Source organism: Somniosus microcephalus, chromosome 9 (assembly GCF_052327205.1).
Source record: "Somniosus microcephalus isolate GS21.2 chromosome 9, FLI_Smic_1.0, whole genome shotgun sequence".
In the NCBI taxonomy this organism is placed as follows: domain Eukaryota; kingdom Metazoa; phylum Chordata; class Chondrichthyes; order Squaliformes; family Somniosidae; genus Somniosus; species Somniosus microcephalus.
In genome coordinates, this window is record NC_140995.1 from 250023813 (window position 1) to 250044247 (window position 20435).

At 54.7% G+C, this 20435-nt stretch overlaps 2 protein-coding genes across 8 annotated transcripts in view; one reads left to right on the top strand and one right to left on the bottom strand.

Moving 5' to 3' along the window:
- Positions 1-108, bottom strand: part of LOC147113211 (complement component C9-like) — a 25494-nt gene extending 25386 nt beyond the window's left edge. Inside the window, exon 1 of the mRNA XM_085996277.1 lies at positions 94-108. Coding sequence (XP_085852403.1) covers positions 94-108 — 15 coding nt within the window. The remainder of the gene's footprint in view (positions 1-93) is intronic.
- lclat1 (lysocardiolipin acyltransferase 1) overlaps positions 1-20435 on the top strand; it is a 292648-nt gene that overhangs the window by 177330 nt on the left and 94883 nt on the right. For 5 of the 7 annotated variants that reach the window (XM_085998146.1, XM_085998147.1, XM_085998144.1 and 2 more), the window contains 2 exons: positions 2827-2943; positions 7107-7223. In XM_085998146.1, the coding sequence (XP_085854272.1) occupies positions 2827-2943; positions 7107-7223 (234 nt within the window). The remainder of the gene's footprint in view (positions 1-2826; positions 2944-7106; positions 7224-20435) is intronic. The other 2 variants (XM_085998142.1, XM_085998143.1) reach the window with 2 other exon arrangements.

Here is a 20435-nt window from a genome sequence, read left to right on the forward strand (position 1 = left end):
CTCCCCATATCCCCAACCCCACCTACCCACCTTCTCCCCATCTCCCCCAACCCCACCTACCCACCTTCTCCCCATATCCCCAACCCCACCTACCCACCTTCTCCCCATATCTGACACTGACCTCTTATCCTTTGGGACCTGTCCCCTGACAATGGGAATGAGGAGCTCCTGACTCTAATTGGGGGGGGTGGGGGGAGGACGGGTGGGGACGGGGGGGGAGGACGGGTGGGGACGGGGGGGAGGACGGGTGGGGACGGGGGAGGAGGACGGGTGGGGACGGGTGGGGACGGGGGGGAGGACGGGGGGAGGACGGGTGGGGACGGGGGAGGACGGGTGGGGACGGGGGGGACGGGTGGGGACGGGGGGGGGGACGGGTGGGGACGGGGGGAGGACGGGTGGGGACGGGTGGGGACGGGGGGGAGGACGGGTGGGGACGGGTGGGGACGGGGGGAGGACGGGTGGGGACGGGGGGGAGGACGGGTGGGGACGGGGGGGGAGGACGGTGGGGACGGGTGGGACGGGGGAGGACGGGTGGGGACGGGGGGGGAGGACGGGTGGGGACGGGTGGGGGACGGGGGGAGGACGGGTGGGGACGGGGGGGAGGACGGGTGGGGACGGGGGGGGAGGACGGGTGGGGACGGGTGGGGACGGGGGGGAGGACGGGTGGGGACGGGGGGAGGACGGGTGGGGGTGGGGGGAGGACGGGTGGGGACGGGGGGAGGACGGGTGGGGACGGGGGGGGAGGACGGGTGGGGACGGGGGGGGAGGACGGGTGGGGACGGGGGGGAGGACGGGTGGGGTGGGGGGAGGACGGGTGGGGACGGGGGGAGGACGGGTGGGGGTGGGGGGAGGACGGGTGGGGGTGGGGGGAGGACGGGTGGGGACGGGGGGGAGACGGGTGGGGACGGGGGGGAGGACGGGTGGGGACGGGGGGGAGGACGGGTGGGGGTGGGGGGAGGACGGGGGGGAGTGGGGGAGGACGGGTGGGGACGGGGGAGGACGGGTGGGGACGGGGGAGGACGGGTGGGGGTGGGGGGAGGACGGGTGGGGGTGGGGGGGAGGACGGGTGGGGACGGGGGGAGGACGGGTGGGGACGGGGGGGAGGACGGGTGGGGACGGGGGGAGGACGGGTGGGGGTGGGGGGAGGACGGGGGGGGAGTGGGGGAGGACGGGTGGGGACGGGGGGAGGACGGGTGGGGGTGGGGGGAGGACGGGGGGGGAGTGGGGGAGGACGGTGGGGACGGGGGAGGGGGAGGACGGGGGGTGGGGGGGGACGGGGGGGAGGACGGTGGGGACGGGGGGAGGGACGGGTGGGACGGGGGAGCGGGGGAGGGTGGGGACGGGTGGGACGGGGGGAGGACGGGGGGAGTGGGGGGAGGACGGGTGGGGACGGGGGGGAGGACGGGTGGGGACGGGGGGGAGGACGGGTGGGGACGGGGGGGAGGACGGGTGGGGACGGGGGGAGGACGGGTGGGGGTGGGGGGAGGACGGGGGGGGAGTGGGGGGAGGACGGGTGGGGGTGGGGGGAGGACGGGTGGGGACGGGGGGGAGGACGGGTGGGGACGGGGGGAGGACGGGTGGGGTGGGAGGAGGACGGGGGGGGGGGGGGACGTGGGGGGAGGACGGGTGGGGACGGGGGAGGACGGGTGGGGACGGGGGAGGACGGGTGGGGACGGGGGGGAGGACGGGTGGGGACGGGGGGAGGACGGGTGGGGACGGGGGGGAGGACGGGTGGGGACGGGGGGAGGACGGGTGGGGACGGGGGGGAGGACGGGTGGGGGGTGGGGGGAGGACGGGTGGGGGTGGGGGGGAGGACGGGTGGGGACGGGGAGAGGACGGGTGGGGACGGGGGGGAGGACGGGTGGGGACGGGGGGGAGGACGGGTGGGGGTGGGGGGAGGACGGGGGGGGAGTGGGGGAGGACGGGTGGGGACGGGGGGAGGACGGGTGGGGGTGGGGGGAGGACGGGGGGGGAGTGGGGGGAGGACGGGTGGGGACGGGGGGAGGACGGGTGGGGGTGGGGGGAGGACGGGGGGGGGGGGAGTGGGGGGGAGGACGGGTGGGGAGTGGGGGGAGGACGGGTGGGGTGGGGGGGAGGACGGGTGGGACGGGGGGAGGACGGTGGACGGGGGAGGACGGGTGGGGACGGGGGAGGACGGGTGGGGGTGGGGGAGGACGGGGGGGAGTGGGGGGAGGACGGGTGGGGACGGGGGGGAGGACGGGGTGGGGACGGGGGGGGAGGACGGGTGGGGACGGGGGGGAGGACGGGTGGGGACGGGGGGGGAGGACGGGTGGGGACGGGGGGAGGACGGGTGGGGACGGGGGGGAGGACGGGTGGGGACGGGGGGGAGGACGGGTGGGGACGGGGGGAGGACGGGTGGGGAGTGGGGGGGAGGACGGGTGGGGACGAGGGGGGGGACGGGTGGGGACGGGGGGTGAGGACGGGTGGGGACGGGGGGGAGGACGGGTGGGGACGGGGGGAGGACGGGTGGGGACGGGGGGGAGGACGGGGGGGGGAGTGGGGGGGAGGACGGGTGGGGACGAGGGGGGGGACGGGTGGGGACGGGGGGGAGGACGGGTGGGGACGGGGGGAGGACGGGTGGGGACGGGGGGGAGGACGGGTGGGGAGTGGGGGGGAGGACGGGTGGGGACGGGGGGGGAGGACGGGTGGGGACGGGGGGAGAGGACGGGTGGGGACGGGGGGGAGGACGGGTGGGGACGGGGGGGGAGTGGGGGGAGGACGGGTGGGGGTGGGGGGAGGATGGGTGGGGCTGAGGGGCTCCTGTGTTGTATTGAGTGTCTAACGTTGTGGTTTGCTGATTCGCAGCTTTCACCAGAGTGCGGAGCGATGAGTTTGCTGAGTCTCGGGGACTGCCGAGATATGAGTACGTCCTCCACCCCCGGACCACCGGCTTCTCATTCATCGTCGAGCGGCTGCGTAAAGGTGGGTCCCGGCACTTTTTCAATCCACTCTAGGATTCCCCGTCACGCTCCCTCTCCCCCTGTGGTACCAGCCCTCATTCTATCTGCTCGTTGCTCACCCTTCACTTTCCCTCTGTGGTCCCGACACTCTCCTGCCCATCGCTCTCGAATCACCTCCGCTCTCTGCACAGTGATCAGGAGCAGGAACCCGGGCTGATTTCCCCTCTCTCTAACCCAGAGGTCACTGGACAGTGATCAGGAGCAGGAACCCCGGCTGATCTCCCCTCTCTCTAACCCAGGGGTCACTGGACAGTGATCAGGCGCAGGAACCCCGGCTGATCTCTCCTCTCTCTAACCCAGGGGTCACTGGACAGTGAGAAGAAGCAGGAACCCTGGCTGATCTCCCTCTCTCTAACCCAGGAGTCACTGGACGGTGATCAGGAGCAGGAACCCGGGCTGATCTCCCTCTCTCTAATCACCTCCTCTCTCTGCACAGTGATCAGAAGCAGGAACCCGGGCTGATCTCCCCTCTCTCTAACCCAGGGGTCACTGCACAGTGAGCAGGAGCAGGAACCCCGGCTGATCTCCCCCTCTCTAACCCAGGGGTCACTGGACAGTGATCAGGAGCAGGAACCCGGGCTGATCTCCTCTCTCTCTAACCCTGGAGTCACTGGATGGTGATCAGGAGCAGGAACCCTGGCTGATTTCCCCCTCTCTCTAACCCGGGAGTCACTGGACAGTGATCAGGAGCAGGAACTGTGGTAAACCACTGTTATTGTTGTTCACCATTGTTGTTGTTGTTGCACACTGTTGTACCTATGCATGCCTCAGCATGTCTCTGCTGGCTCCGCCCCTGGCTCCACCCACAGGCCCAGGTATAAAGGTGACCGCTCTGTAGCCCCCTGCCTTCTTGGAACCCAGTCAACCACGAGAGGCATGCTCTGTTCTTTGCTAATAAAAGCCTTTTAGTTACTCTCCTAACTCTCCGTCTTTTATGAGTAATTGATAGCGCATCAGGAACCCCGGCTGATCTCCCCTCTCTCTAACCCAGGGGTCACTGGACAGTGATCAGGAGTAGGATCGCCATATCCTTTGATTCCCCTAGAGTCCAAAAATCTATCGATCTCAGCCTTGAATATACTCAAAGACTCAGCATTCACAGCCCTCTGGGGCAGAGAATTCCAAAGATTCACAACCCTCTGAGTGAAGAAATTCCTCCTCATCTCAGTGTTAAATGGCCGACCCCTTATCCTGAGACTATGCCCCCTAGTTCTAGACACCCCAGCCAGGGGAAACGTTGGGCCAGTAATTCCGGTCCCAACGCGTGAGTACGGACGGGGTACTCACGCGTGGGCCCGTTGGAAGTGCCGGATTTCAGCATGCACAGCGCATGCGCGGGAAACCGGCATTTCCTCCAAGGGGTTCACAGGTCCAACGTGTGCGCGCAGGACTCTGTGCGCACACGTTGAACTTCCTTCTTTTTGACAGGTTTGCCCGTGTGTAAGGGCCTGAACTTTTTACACATATAAAAAGGAGGCGTAAGGACTTGATTCTTTAAGGTAAGTGGTCTATTATTGAAAATTATAACATTTTTTCCACAGCTTTATTGTTTTTAAGGACTTTACAGTAAGGTAAGTTTATTTTTAGACCGGATTTCTTTAAAAAAAAAAATTTCAAAAATTTGATTAATTGTTTAAAATAGTTTTTTAAATTATTTATAGTTTATTTAATTATTGGGATTTAAATTTTTTTTATTTAAAGTTAAACTAGTCTTTTGGGCGCCCGTACTTTTCATGAGTTTGACAATTCTTACTATCAAACTCATGAATGAAGTTTCCCCTCCCCTGATTGGCTGCACAGTGCTCACCTGATCCCAGCCGGCACATCGCACTAACTACGCCGCTGGATCAGGCAACCACAGCGCGCCGACATCTGAACCGGGCCAGTGACAGGAATTCCAAACAGGCCCGGGCTTCAGATGTCGGCGCGCCGGGTGAGTGCGCATCGGGTGCTTGCACGTGCGGCAAGCCCCCGATCCCAATTTCTGGCCCAACCTCTCAGCATCTACCCTGTCAATCCCCCTCAGAATCTTGTATGTTTCAATGAGATCACCTCTCATTCTTCTAAACTCGAGAGTATCGGCCCATTCTACACAATCTCTCCTCATAGGACAGCCCTCTCATCCCAGGGATCCATCTAGTGAACCTTCGTTGCACCGCCTCCAAGGCAAGTATATCCTTCCTTAGATAAGGAGACCAAAACTGTGCACAGTACTCCAGGTGTGGTCTCACCAAGGCCCTGTACAATTGTAACAAGACTTCCTCACTCTTATACTCCAACCCCCTTACAATAAAGGCCAACATGCCATTTGCCTTCCTTATTGCTTGCTGTACCTGCACGCTAGCTTTCTGTGTTTCTTGCACGAGGACACCCAAATCTCTCTGCACACCAACATTTGAAAGTTTCTCACCATTTAAAAAATATTCTGTTTTTCTATTCTTCCTACCAAAGTGAATAACCTCACATTTCCCCACATTATACTCCATCTGCCACCTTACTGCCCACTCACTGAACCTCTCTCTATCCCTTTGCAGACTCTTTGGGGTAGATTTTTCCGAACCTGTCGGGAAGAAGGCGGGACTTCCCCTTTCGGGTTTTTAACCCACCTACTTCGATGTCCGGCCAATCCGTGTGATTTTCCCTTGATTGACCTTGTTGAGCCCGCCCAGTGGGCTCAGCAGGCCAATTAAGGGCCACCCGGCAACAGGTGACATCACAGACTGCAATTTCATCTGTCAAGAGTTCTTGACAGATGAAATATCAGTGTTTCACAGCTGTTTGAAGCTGTCAAACACTGACAGTCTGAGTTCTAACATGAGTCATTCTGCACAGACTCAGTTAGAACTCTCAGCAGCACTCAAAGCTGAAGGCCGTCACTTTTCACAGATTCCAGCCGTTCAGCTTTAAGTGCCGGCTGAGTGATGGGCTCCTGACGGCTACAGGAAGAAAGGCTGTTAAGGTAAGTACAGGTAAGTAAAAGTTCTTTATACACTTTACACACACCAAACACACTTACCTTTGCACTCATGCACCCATCACTCACCTGAGCACCGACATCGCGACCCCTTCAACCCGACGGCCCGCCTACTCTAACCTGGCGTGGTTTGGAGCCGTCAGGAAACCCACACGAAACCCCTCAAAATAGGGATTAGGCTAAAAACTACCTGTTAACAGGCAGTTAATTGGCACTAATCCCTTCCCGCCTGGTTTCGGCGGGTCCCAGTGCGGGGCGGGTACCCGCCACCCCTGAAACTTACGTGGGGCGGGGTTTTGGGCGGGATGGTGTCGGGACCCCCAAATTCGGGATTTCCCCCCCCCCCCCACACGCCTGAAACCCCGCTTGACGGCTCCACGAAAATCCAGCCCCTTGTGTTCTCCTCACAGCTTACTGTCCCACCTAGCTTTGTATCGTCAGCAAACTTGGATACATTACACTCGGTCTCTTCATCTAGGTCATTAATATAGATTGTAAATAGCTGAGGCCCCAACACTGATCCTTGCGGCACCCCACTAGTTACAGTCTGCCAACCTGAAAAAGATCCTTTTATCCCTATTTTAAATGCGAGCCACTGCTTATCTACCGCCATACCTTTTAATCTATTTTTCCAATCTACCTTAGGCAACTCGCCCCTCATACCTATGTAATTTGCTTTATTTAAGTTTAAGATTCTAGTTTCGGACTTAGGCAAGTCACTCTCAAACTTAATGTGAAAATATAAGAGTAAAGACGTCTTACTGCAATTATATAGGGCCCTGGTGACACCACACCTGGAGTATTGTGGACAGTTTTGGTCTCCTTACCTAAGGAAGGATATACTTGCCATAGAGGGAGTGCAACGAAGGTTCACCAGACTGGTTCCTGGGATGGGGGGATGTCCTGTGAGGAGGTGCCTGAGGATTGGAAAGTGGCAAATGTGACACCATTGTTCAAAAAAGGGTATAAGGACAATCCCAGTAACTACAGGCCGGTCAGTTTGACATCAGTGGTGGGTAAAGTTTTATAAACAATAATCAAGGAAAAAATTAACGGGCACTTGGAGAGGTTTCAGCTAATTAAGGAGAGTCAACACGGATTTGTAAAAGGCAGATCGTGTTTGACTAATCTAATTGAATTTTTTGACAAAGTAACAGGGAGGATTGATGAAGAGAATGCAGTAGATGTTGTCTACATGGATTTTCGGAAGGCGTTTGACAAAGTACCACATAGAAGGCTGGTTAACAAAATTGAGGCTCATGGAATAGGTGGGTCAGTGGCAGCTTGGATAAGGAATTGGCTTAAGGACAGAAAACAGCAAGTTGTGGTAAATGGCTGTTTTTCAGACTGGAGGACGGTAGACAGTGGTGTTCCCCAAGGGTCAGTGCTGGGGCCACTGCTTTTTTTGATATATATAAATGTGGTGATTATTCTTGTTTTATAAGAAGCATTGTAATTGGTTGCCTGTTTTCCTGCCTTGAGATATATGCTGTAAACTTATTGGTTAGTTGATTCCATGTGACCTGTGGTGGCCATCTTAAATTCAGTTTTCTACAGTTTGGTTGAGACTGGGTGCTCAACATGTACTTGCTGGTTTTTTAAGGTTAATAAAGCCTAGCTTTTGAAAGGCAATCTACTCTTTATTTCAATTTATTAACCTTTTGCTATAATGGAACGATATCTTCGACCGGAACGATTTAATGCTGACCCTAATTCTGCAGGAGTGGATGATCAATGGAAACATTGGTATCGAACATTTAAAAACTTTTTGGGTGTGTTGGATCAGCAATCTCTAAATAAGTTGGATATACTAATCAACTACATTGCTCCGGATGTGTATAAGTATATTTTGGACTGTGAAACTTATGAATTGGCTATTGCTACGTTGGAAATTTTTTTTGTTAAACCCAAAAATGAGGTATTTGCATGTCACCTTTTATCTGCCCGTAGGCAGCAGGCGGGAGAATCCTTGGATGCTTATTTACAAGCACTCCGGCGCCTTGGTGCTAACTGTAATTATAAGGCCGTGTCTGCAGAAGAACATAGGGAAGAGTCGGTACGGGATGCATTTATTAATGGATTACTGTCTAGATCAATTCATCAGCGGTTATTAGAAAATAAGATCTTGGATCTTAAGAGTGCTTTTGAGCAAGCCTCTACATTGGATTTGGCTCAGAGAAGTTCGGATTCTTATGCTCTTTTTGATCGGCCTGCGACCGTGGTTTCGGCAGTTCCGGATGAAAGGGAGTTACGTGGATTTAATAGGAGTGGTTTACCAGATTCCGAAACAGTTTCTACTTCGGCAGCTGTTGCCTCTAGGATTCAGAAGTGTTATTTTTGCGGGAACGCCCGGCACCCCCGTCTGAAGTGCCCTGCCCGGGAGGCTGTGTGTAGTAAATGCGGCAAGGGAGGTCATTACGCACGTGTTTGCAAATCGGTTGCCTCCTCTGCGACCATTCAGCCTTTAGATAGGGCGTTTATTGCATCAGTTTCTGCCGCCTTTTCCCATGGCCTAAACAAAGCTATAGTTATGGCCCAAGTTAATGGGTTAGAAGTGAAGGCCCTTATAGATACGGGCAGCACTGAGAGCTTTATAAGTCTTCAGTTTGTGAGGGAGAAGCGTTTGAAAATTTCGCCTGTTTCCTATCAGGTGTGTATGGCTCAGACGACTCTCACCACACAAGTAGCTGATTGTTGCCTTGTGAAATTAATTCTTCTAGGTAATACGTATACTGATATACGCCTATCCGTTCTGCCTAATCTCTGTGCGGACATTTTGATTGGTCATGATGTGCTTCAATTACATGAGTCCCTCAGTCTTTCTTTCGGAGGAACCAAGCCACCTTTGTCTATTTGTGGATTAACTTCTTTATTCATTTCTCCATTATCGCTTTTTTCCAATTTGATGCCGGACTGTAAGCCAATTGCTACCAAGTCAAGAAGGTATAGCAGTCAGAATAAAGAATTTATTAATTCTGAAGTTCAAAGTCTTTTATCGGAAGGAATCATTGAACCTAGTTTTTCGCCCTGGCGGGCACAGGTAGTTGTCACCACTAATGAGAGACATAAGAAGCGAATGGTGATAGACTACTCTCAAACTATTAACAGGTATACTCAATTAGATGCGTACCCCCTGCCTAAGATTGATGAGCTTATCAATAAAGTATCTCAATATAAGGTTTTTAGCACTATTGACCTAAAGAGTGCTTATCATCAGATTCCTATCGCTAAGAGGGACAAACCATATACGGCCTTTGAAGCTGGCGGAAAGCTGTACCAGTTTTGCCGAGTACCATTCGGTGTTACTAACGGTGTCGCCTGTTTTCAACGGGCAATGGATGCTTTTATAAGTGATAACTCTCTCTCTGACACCTTCTCATATTTAGATGACATCACGGTGTGTGGCAAATCAAGGGTGGAGCACGATTTTATTCCAGAAAAATTCCTTCAAGCTGCAGAAAAAGTTGGCTTAACTTTCAATAAAGAGAAGTGTATCTTTTCGACCACCGAGGTAAATTTACTGGGGTATATTATCTCGGGAAACAAGATTAAACCAGATCCAGAACGGCTGCGACCACTGATTGATTTACCTTGCCCTACTAATTCTAAGGCCTTGCAACGAGTTGTTGGACTGTTTTCTTATTATTCTAATTGGATTGCAAACTTCTCGCAGAAGATCCGGCCCCTTATTCGGGTTACGACATATCCTCTATCATGGGAGGCCAGGATGTGTTTTGATAATCTTAAAAAGGATATCCTTGGAGCAGTTGTGCATTCTATTGATGAGCAGGTTCCCTTTGTGATTGAGACGGACGCTTCCGATTTTGCAATTGGGGCTACCCTGAACCAAAATGGAAGACCTGTGGCCTTTTTCTCACGTACTCTGAACAATAGTGAGCAGAGACATTCACCAATAGAGAAAGAGGCGTACGCAATAGTAGAAGCACTGCTTAAATGGAGACATTATTTATCTGGGCGACATTTTACGTTAGTAACTGACCAAAAATCTGTGTCCTTCATGTTTGATGTCAAACATTTCGGAAAGATTAAGAATGATAAAATAATGAGGTGGAGGATCGAGTTGGCATGCTACCATTTCGATATAGTCTATCGTCCGGGGAAGGATAATGTTGCCGCTGATGCGCTGTCGAGGGCTTATTGTTCTGTGCTTCACGGAGATACGCTTATTAATCTTCATAATGCTTTGTGCCATCCTGGTGTTACGAGGATGATACACTTCGTACGCAGTAAGAATTTGCCCTTTTCAGTTGAAGACGTCAAGCGGATGACTTCGTCATGCTCTGTCTGCGCCCGGTGTAAACCGAATTTCTTTAAGCCTCAACGAGCTCATCTTATAAAGGCTACTTCTCCCTTTGAACGCCTGAGCGTTGATTTTAAGGGGCCTCTTCCTTCAACGACTCAGAATCGATATATATTTACTGTTGTGGATGAGTTTTCAAGGTTCCCTTTTGCTTTTCCTTGTGCAGATGTATCAGCTGCTACAGTTATTAAATGTCTGACTCAACTTTTTGTCATCTTTGGGATGCCTGCGTATATCCATTCGGATCAGGGAAGTTCTTTTATATCTTCCCAGTTGAAGGAATACCTCCAGAGTCGGGGAATTTCTACTAGCAGAACTACCCCGTATAATCCCCAGGGTAATGGACAGTGCGAACGATACAATGGGGTGATCTGGAAGGCAGTTATGTTGGCTTTGACATCCCGGAACCTTAAGAATACACAGTGGGAAATGGTACTGCTTGATGCCCTGCATTCCATTAGATCATTGCTTTCAATGGCTACTAATGTGACCCCCCATGAAAGGCTCTTCAACTATCCGCGGAGATCCACTACGGGATATTCGGTACCTTCATGGCTTACTATGCAGGGACCTGTGCTGCTCCGACGCCATGTTAGACTGTCAAAGTATGATCCTTTAGTGGAGGAGGTGGAGCTATTGGAGGCAAATTCCCAATATGCTCACATTCGATTCCAAGATGGGAAAGAAAGTATGGTTTCAGTTAAAGACTTAGCTCCTTGTGGTGGCCACCCCTCTCCTGAGGACATTAACAATAGCCATAATTCAGATAATGTTGATGTCGTCACAGATACTACGAACATTTCCAATCCTATTGCAGACACTTACAATTCTCTTAGTCTGCCCCCGATGGATGTTCATGACCCAGTTTACCTTCTAATGGGACTTCCAATCTGGAAACCGTTGATAATCGGGATATTGATAGCCTCCCTGCAGAAGATATTTCTGTGTCTCCTGGTGTGGGAGGGCAAGGAACTCCACCAAGGCTAAGAAGGTCGACACGAACAAGATATCCGGTCGACCGATTAAAAATGGACTTTTAAAATAATTAATAATTTAATCGTAAAATTTTAAAATTGTTGAAGGCATTATACATGTATTGCTCTAGTCATAAATAACTAATTGTAAACTGTAAAGGCTACCTAGGTTGAAGTATATTTTAAAAGGAGGGGTGAATGTGGTGATTATTCTTGTTTTATAAGAAGCATTGTAGTTGGTTGCCTGTTTTCCTGCCTTGAGATATATGCTGTAAACTTATTGGTTAGTTGATTCCATGTGACCTGTGGTGGCCATCTTAAATTCAGTTTTCTACAGTTTGGTTGAGACTGGGTGCTCAACATGTACTTGCTGGTTTTTTAAGGTTAATAAAGCCTTGCTTTTGAAAGGCAATCTACTCTTTATTTCAATAAATGACCTGGATATTGGAATACAGAGTAGAATTTCTAAATTTGCCGATGACACCAAACTTGGGGCGTGTGGCAAACAGTGAGGATGATACCAGTCGACTGCAACAGGACATAGAAAGGCTAGCAGAATGGGCAGACAAGTGGCAGATGGAATTTAATACTGAGAAGTGTGAGGTGATGCATTTTGGCAGAAGGAACAGGAAGAGGCAATATACACTTAATGGCACAGTTTTAAAGAGTGTGCAGGGACAGAGGGACCTGAGAGTTAATGTGCATAGGTCCCTGAAGGTGGCGGGACATATTGAGAGAGTGGTTAACAAAGCATATGGGATCTTGGGCTTCATAAATAGAGGTATTGAGTACAAAATTAGAGAAGTTATGCTGAACCTTTATAAAGCGCTGGTTAGGCCACAACTGGAGTATTGCGTCCAGTTCTGGTCACCACACTTTAGGAAGGATGTGAAGGCCCTTGAGAGGGTGCAGAGGAGATTTACCAGAATGGTTCCGGGGGATGGGGGATCTTAGCTACAAGGACAGGTTGGAGAAGCTGGATTTGTTTTCATTAGAGCAAAGGAGGTTGAGGGGTGATTTGATAGAGGTGTAGAAGATTATGGCCGGTTTGGATAGGCTAGACGGGGAAAGGCTGTTCCCACTAGTTGATGGTACAAGGACTAGGGGACACAGATTTAAGGTTTGGGCAAGAGATACAGGGGGGATGTGAGGGAAAACTTTTTTACACAGCGAGTGGTGAGGACCTGGAACTCGCTGCCGACGGAAGTGGTGGAAGCGGAGACACTCAATGTTTTCAAGGAGGGAAATAAACTTGCAGGGCTACGGGGATAGAGCGGGGGAATGGGACTGACTGGATTGCTCTACAGAGAGCCAGCACAGGCTCGGTGGGCCAAATGGCCTCCTTTTGTGCCGTTATGACTCTATGACAAATTGAGTAGACTCGGCCTATATTCTCTAGAGTTTAGAAGAATGAGAGGTGATCTCATTGAAACATACAACATTCTTACAGGGCTTGACAGGGTAGATGCGGGGAGGTTGTTTCCCCTGGCTGGGGAGTCTAGAACCAGGGGTCACAGTCTCAGAATAAGGGGTCGGCCATTTAGGACTGAGATGAGGAGAAATTTCTTCACTCAGAGGGAGGTGAATCTTTGAAATTCTCTGCCCCAGAGGGCTGTGGAGGCTCAGTCGTTGAGTATATTCAAGGCTGAGATGGATAGATTTTTGAATATTAAGGGAATCGAGGGATATGGGGATAGTGCAGGAAAGTGGAGTTGAGGTCGAAGATCAGCCATGATCTTATTGAATGGTGGAGCAGGCTCGAGAGGCCGAATGGCCGACTCCTGCTCCTATTTCTCATGTTCTTTTGTTCTTATCTCTGGTTGCCCTGAGAAGGTGGTTGTTGCCTTCTTCTTGAACTGAGAGTGTTTTGATACAATGGAGGGGCTCGCTCGGCCACTTCAGAGAGCAGTTTAAGAGTCAGCCACAGTGGTGTGGGTCTGGAGTCACATGTAGGCCCAGGCCGGGTAAGGGCGGCAGGTTTCCTTCCCTAAGGGACATTCGTGAACCAGATGGGTTTTTATGACAATCTGATAGTTTCCTGCTCGCTGTTACTGATCCAGCTTTTTATTAACAGTGTTGTTTTAGTAGTGGTGGAAAGTGTTCGAAAAGACTTGTTGCTGAGTAAGGGTAACCTCGTCTCGTTTGTATTTATTTATTGCAGTTCTTTATTCCGGCCCTCAGCTCGAGCAGGCTGTGGTTCAGGGTGAGGTTTCGGCCGAGAGCGAGTGACAGGCCCTGACTCCCCCTGTGGCAGCTGGAAACACTTGGCGGGTTTCCTTTCTGAGAAGTCAGCTGCTTTTGAGTCTGTGCCCTGTTTACCAGAAGTGTCGTCGTGACAGCTATGTGTCAGCACTGCTCTGCTCACCGCTCTCTGCTCCACTCCCCTCTGCTCACTGCTCAGAAACCACGGCTTTCAGCGCAGTATATCCTCTCGAGCTTTTTCAATTCTGTAAAAAGAAAAGTGAGAAGGGGACAGAGAGAGTCACAGGCAGTCACCGAGAGTCACAGGCAGTCACCGAGAGTCACAGGCAGTCACCGAGAGTCACAGGCAGTCACCGAGAGTCACAGGCAGCCAGCGAGAGTCACAGGCAGTCAGCGAGAGTCACAGGCAGTCAGCGAGAGCCACAGGCAGTCAGAGAGAGTCACAGGCAGTCACCGAGAGTCACAGGCAGTCAGCGAGAGTCACAGGCAGTCAGAGAGAGTCACAGGCAGCCAGCGAGAGTCACAGGCAGCCAGCGAGAGTCACAGGCAGCCAGCGAGAGTCACAGGCAGCCAGCGAAAGCCACAGGCAGCCAGGGAGAGCCACAGGCAGTCAGCGAGAGTCACAGGCAGTCAGCGAGAGCCACAGGCAGCCAGCGAGAGCCACAGGCAGTCAGCGAGAGTCACAGGCAGTCAGCGAGAGTCACAGGCAGTCAGCGAGAGTCACAGGCAGTCAGCGAGAGTCACAGGCAGTCAGCGAGAGTCACGGCAGTCAGCGAGAGTCACAGGCAGTCAGCGAGAGTCACAGGCAGTCAGAGAGAGTCACAGGCAGTCAGCGAGATTCACAGGCAGTCACCGAGAGTCACAGGCAGTCAGCGAGAGTCACAGGCAGCCAGCGAGAGTCACAGGCAGCCAGCGAAAGCCACAGGCAGCCAGCGAGAGTCAGAGGCAGCCAGCGAGAGTCACAGGCAGCCAGCGACAGCCACAGGCAGCCAGCGAGAGCCACAGGCAGTCAGCGAGAACCACAGGCAGTCAGCGAGAGCCACAGGCAGTCAGCGAGAGCCACAGGCAGTCAGCGAGAGCCACAGGCAGTCAGCGAGAGCCACAGGCAGTCAGCGAGAGCCACAGGCAGTCACCGAGAGCCACACACAGTCACCGAGAGTCACAGGCAGTCACCGAGAGCCACAGGCAGCCAGCGAGAGTCACAGGCAGCCAGCGAGAGTCACAGGCAGCCAGCGAAAGCCACAGGCAGCCAGCGAGAGCCACAGGCAGTCAGGGAGAGTCACAGGCAGTCAGCGAGAGCCACAGGCAGCCAGCGAGAGCCACAGGCAGCCAGCGAGAGCCACGGGCAGCGAGCGAGAGCCACGGGCAGCGAGCGAGATCCACAGGCAGCGAGCGAGAGGCACAGGCAGTCAGCGAGAGGCACAGGCAGCGAGAGTCACAGGCAGTCAGAGAGAGTCACAGGCAGTCAGCGAGAGTCACAGGCAGCCAGCGAGAGTCACAGGTAGCCAGAGAGAGTCACAGGCAGTCAGAAGAGTCACAGGCAGTCACCGAGAGTCACAGGCAGTCAGCGAGAGTCACAGGCAGCCAACGAAAATCACAGGCAGCCAGCGAGAATCACAGGCAGCCAGTGAGAGCCACAGGCAGCCAGCGAGAACCACAGGCAACCAGCGAGAGTCACAGGCAGTCAGCGAGAGTCACAGGCAGTCAGCGAGAGCCACAGGCAGTCAGCGAGAGCCACAGGCAGTCAGCGAGAGCCACAGGCAGTCAGCGAGAACCACAGGCAGTCAGCGAGAGCCACAGGCAGTGAGAGAGAGTCACAGGCAGCCAGCGAGAGTCACAGGCAGCCAGCGAGAGTCACAGGCAGCCAGCGAGAGTCACAGGCAGCCAGCGAGAGTCACAGGCAGCCAGCGAGAGGCACAGGCAGCCAGCGAGAGCCACAGGCAACCAGCGAGAGCCACAGGCAGCCAGCGAGAGCCACAGGCAGTCAGCGAGAGCCACAGGCAGTCAGTGATATACCTATCAATTCGTCCAATAAAGAGCGACGAGTTAGGAACGTAACTAAAGGTTTTTATTGACTAAATAACAGAGCCCACCCTCGTGGGTGATCGGGTCCAACAAGGAGGAATACCAGCCAGTCGACTACCTTTATACCTGGGCAGGTAGGTGGAGCCATGGGCGGAGTCGGAGGTGGTCAGCCCAGGTATAACAGCGCAACAAGAGGCGACCTCGTATAGTGATACAACAGTGAGAACAGTGATAATAATACAACAGTGATAACTATAGTGTAACGATAGTGAACGATAAAAGTGGTTTACCACATTCACCCCTTGTTTAGATTTGAGTCCAGCGGGGTGAAGTGTACTACCAGTTCTGGTATGTCAGTCTGTCCGGAGGCCTCGTAAGCCTCTCTGATCGTCGCAGCGGCGGTGCTGCATTATCCGGTGTTAATGCTGGTGTCTGCGTGGTCGGCGAAGGCTCGTGGGGTTCCGGCATGCCGTCTACCTGGGCTGGAATTGGGGGGGTGGTGGGGGGGGGTAAAGGTGGTGTCTCCGGAGTGCCCGAGGGTGCGAGGTCTCGTAAGGAGACAGTGTCCTCCCGCCCGTCTGGGTAAGCCACGTAGGCGTACTGGGGGTTGGCGTGCAGGAGGTTCACCCTCTCGACCAGGGGGTCCGTTTTATGGGCCCTCACGTGCTTTCGCAGCAAGACGGGCCCCGGAGAGGTCAGCCAGGTTGGTAGAGTGGTTCCCGTAGTCGACTTCCTGGGGAAAACAAACATTCGTTCATGGGGGGTGGCGTTAACGGCAGTGCAAAGTAGTGACCGGATGGAGTGCAGCGCTGTCGGGAGGACTTCCTGCCAGCGGGAGGTTGGGAGGCCCTTAGACTTTAAGGCTAAGAGGACGGCCTTCCATACCGTCGCGTTCTCTCTTTCCACCTGGCCGTTCCCTCGGGGGTTGTAGCTGGTGGTCCTACTTGCTGCAATACCTCTCGCTAGTAGGAACTGACGGAGTTCCTCGCTCATGAAGGAGGAGCCCCGGTCACTATGTATATAGTTCGGGAACCCGAACAAGGCGAAGAGGTCGTTCAGGCACTTGATGACCGTGGTACTGGTCATGTCTGGGCAGGGGAAGGCAAAAGGGAAACAGGAGTACTCATCAACGATGTTGAGGAAGTACACATTGCGGTCAGATGACGGTAGAGGCCCCTTAAGGTCGATGCTCAGGCGCTCGAAGGGGCGGGTGGCCTTGATCAGGCTTGCTCTGTCCGGCCTATAGAAGTGCGGTTTGCACTCGGCGCAGGTCTGGCAGTTCCTGGTCATGGTCCTGACCTCCTCGATGGAGTAGGTCAGGTTGCGGGCCTTAATGAAATGGTAAAGTCTGGTGACCCCGGGGTGGCAGAGGTCGTTGTGGAGGGTCTGAAGTCTATCAATATGCGCGCTGGCGCATGTAATTCGTGAAAGAGCATCAGGGGGTTCGTTCAGCTTACCTGGCCGGTACAAGATATCATAATCGTAGGTGGATAGCTCGATTCTCCACCTCAAGATCTTGTCATTCTTGATTTTGCCCCTCAGCTTGTTATTAAACATGAAAGCGATCACCCACGAGGGTGGGCTCTGTTATTTAGTCAATAAAATTGATATACCTATCAATTCGTCCAATAAAAAGCGACGAGTTAGGAATGTAACTAAAGGTTTTTATTGACTAAATAACAGAGCCCACCCTCGTGGGAGATCGGGTCCAACAAGGAGGAATACCAGCCAGTCGACTACCTTTATACCTGGGCAGGTAGGTGGAGCCATGGGCGGAGTCGGAGGTGGTCAGCCCAGGTATAACAGCGCGACAAGAGGCGACCTCGTATAGTGATACAACAGTGAGAACAGTGATAACAATACAACAGTGATAACTATAGTGCAACGATAGTGAACGATAAAAGTGGTTTACCACAGTCAGCGAGAGTCACAGGCAGTCAGCGAGAGTCACAGGCAGCGAGCGAGAGTCCCAGGCAGCGAGCGAGAGTCACAGGCAGCGAGCGAGAGTCACAGGCAGCGAGCGAGAGTCACAGGCAGTCAGCGAGATTCACAGGCAGTCACCGAGAGTCACAGGAAGCCAGAGAGAGTCACAGGCAGTCAGAAGAGTCACAGGCAGTCAGCGAGAGTCACAGGCAGTCAGCGAGAGTCACAGGCAGTCAGCGGGAGTCACAGGCAGTCAGCGAGAGCCACAGACAGGCAGCGAGAGCCACAGGCAGTCAGCGGGAGTCACAGGCAGTCAGCGAGAGTCACAGGCAGTCAGCGAGAGTCACAGGCAGTCAGCGAGAGTCACAGGCAGTCAGCGAGAATCACAGGCAGTCAGCGAGAGTCACAGGCAGTCAGCGAGAGTCACAGGCAGTCAGCGAGAGTCACAGGCAGTCAGCGAGAGTCACAGGCAGTCAGAGAGAGTCACAGGCAGTCAGCGAGAATCACAGGCAGTCAGCGAGAGTCACAGGCAGTCAGCGAGAGTCACAGGCAGTCAGCGAGAGTCACAGGCAGTCAGCGAGATTTACAGGCAGTCAGCGAGAGTCACAGGCAGTCAGCGAGAGTCACAGGCAGTCAGAGAGTCACAGGCAGTCAGGGAGAATCACAGGCAGTGAGCGAGAGTCACAGGCAGTGAGCGAGAGTCACAGGCAGTCAGAGAGAGTCACAGGCGGTCAGAGAGGGTCACAGGCAGTCAGCGAGAGTCACAGGCAGTCAGGGAGAGTCACAGGCAGTCAGGGAGAGTCACAGGCAGTCAGCGAGAGTCACAGGCAGTCAGCGAGAATCACAGGCAGCGAGAGTCACAGCCAATGAGCGAGAGTCACAGGCAGTGAGCGAGAGTCACAGGCAGTCTGCGAGAGTCACAGGCAGTCAGCGAGAGTCACAGGCAGTGAGCGAGAGTCACAGGCAGTGAGCGAGATCAGAGGCAGTCAGAGAGAGTCACAGGCAGTCAGAGAGAGTCACAGGCAGTCAGCGAGAGTCACAGGCAGCCAGCGAGAGTCACAGGCATCCAGCGAGAGTCACAGGCAGCCAGCGAGAGTCACAGTCAGCCAGCGAGAGTCACAGGCAGTCAGCCAGAGTCACAGGCAGTCAGCCAGAGTCACAGGCAGTCAGCGAGAGTCACAGGCAGTCAGCGAGAGTCACAGGCAGTCAGAGAGAGTCACAGGCAGACAGAGAGAGTCACAGGCAGTCAGAGAGAGTCACAGGCAGTCAGAGAGAGTCACAGGAAGTCAGCGAGTGTCACAGGCAGTCAGCGAGAGTCACAGGCAGCCAGCGAGAGTCACAGGCAGTCAGCGAGAGCCACAGACAGTCAGCGAGAGCCACAGGCAGTCAGCGAGAGTCACAGGCAGTCAGCGAGAGTCACAGGCAGTCAGCGAGAATCACAGGCAGTCAGCGAGAGTCACAGGCAGTCAGCGAGAGTCACAGGCAGTCAGAGAGAGTCACAGGCAGTCAGAGAGAGTCACAGGCAGTCAGAGAGAGTCACAGGCAGTCAGCGAGAGTCACAGGCAGTCAGCGAGAGTCACAGGCAGTCAGCGAGAGTCACAGGCAGTCAGCGAGAGTCACAGGCAGCGAGCGAGAGTCACAGGCAGCGAGCGAGAGTCACAGGCAGCGAGCGAGAGTCACAGGCAGTCAGCGAGAGCCACAGGCAGTCAGCGAGATTCACAGGCAGTCACCGAGAGTCACAGGAAGCCAGAGAGAGTCACAGGCAGTCAGCGAGAGCCACAGACAGGCAGCGAGAGCCACAGGCAGTCAGCGGGAGTCACAGGCAGTCAGCGAGAATCACAGGCAGTCAGCGAGAGTCACAGGCAGTGAGCGAGAGTCACAGGCAGTCAGCGAGAGTCACAGGCAGTCAGAGAGAGTCACAGGCAGTCAGAGAGAGTCACAGGCAGTCAGCGAGAATCACAGGCAGTCAGCGAGAGTCACAGGCAGTCAGCGAGAGTCACAGGCAGTCAGCGAGAGTCACAGGCAGTCAGCGAGAGTCACAGGCAGTCAGCGAGAGTCACAGGCAGTCAGCGAGAATCACAGGCAGTCAGCGAGAGTCACAGGCAGTCAGCGAGAGTCACAGGCAGTCAGAGAGAGTCACAGGCAGTCAGCGAGAGTCACAGGCAGTCAGCGAGAGTCACAGGCAGTCAGCGAGAGTCACAGGCAGTCAGCGAGAGTCACAGGCAGTCAGCGAGAGTCACAGGCAGTCAGCGAGAGTCACAGGCAGTCAGAGAGTCACAGGCAGTCAGGGAGAATCACAGGCAGTGAGCGAGAGTCAGAGGCAGTGAGCGAGAGTCACAGGCAGTCAGAGAGAGTCACAGGCGGTCAGAGAGGGTCACAGGCAGTCAGCGAGAGTCACAGACAGTCAGGGAGAGTCACAGGCAGTCAGGGAGAGTCACGCAGTCAGAGAGAATCACAGGCAGTCAGCGAGAGTCACAGGCAGTCAGCGAGAATCACAGGCAGCGAGAGTCACAGCCAATGAGCGAGAGTCACAGGCAGTGAGCGAGAGTCACAGGCAGTCTGCGAGAGTCACAGGCAGTGAGCGAGAGTCACAGGCAGTCAGCGAGAGTCACAGGCAGTGAGCGAGAGTCACAGGCAGTGAGCGAGATCAGAGGCAGTCAGAAAGAGTCACAGGCAGTCAGAGAGAGTCACAGGCAGTCAGAGAGAGTCACAGGCAGTCAGCGAGAGTCACAGGCAGCCAGCGAGAGTCACAGGCATCCAGCGAGAGTCACAGGCAGCCAGCGAGAGTCACAGGCAGCCAGGGAGAGTCACAGGCAGCCAGCGAGAGTCACAGGCAGCCAGGGAGAGTCACAGTCAGCCAGCGAGAGTCACAGGCAGTCAGCGAGAGTCACAGGCAGTCAGCGAGAGTCACAGGCAGTCAGCCAGAGTCACAGGCAGTCAGCCAGAGTCACAGGCAGTCAGCCAGAGTCACAGGCAGTCAGCGAGAGTCACAGGCAGTCAGCGAGAGTCACAGGCAGTCAGCGAGAGTCACAGGC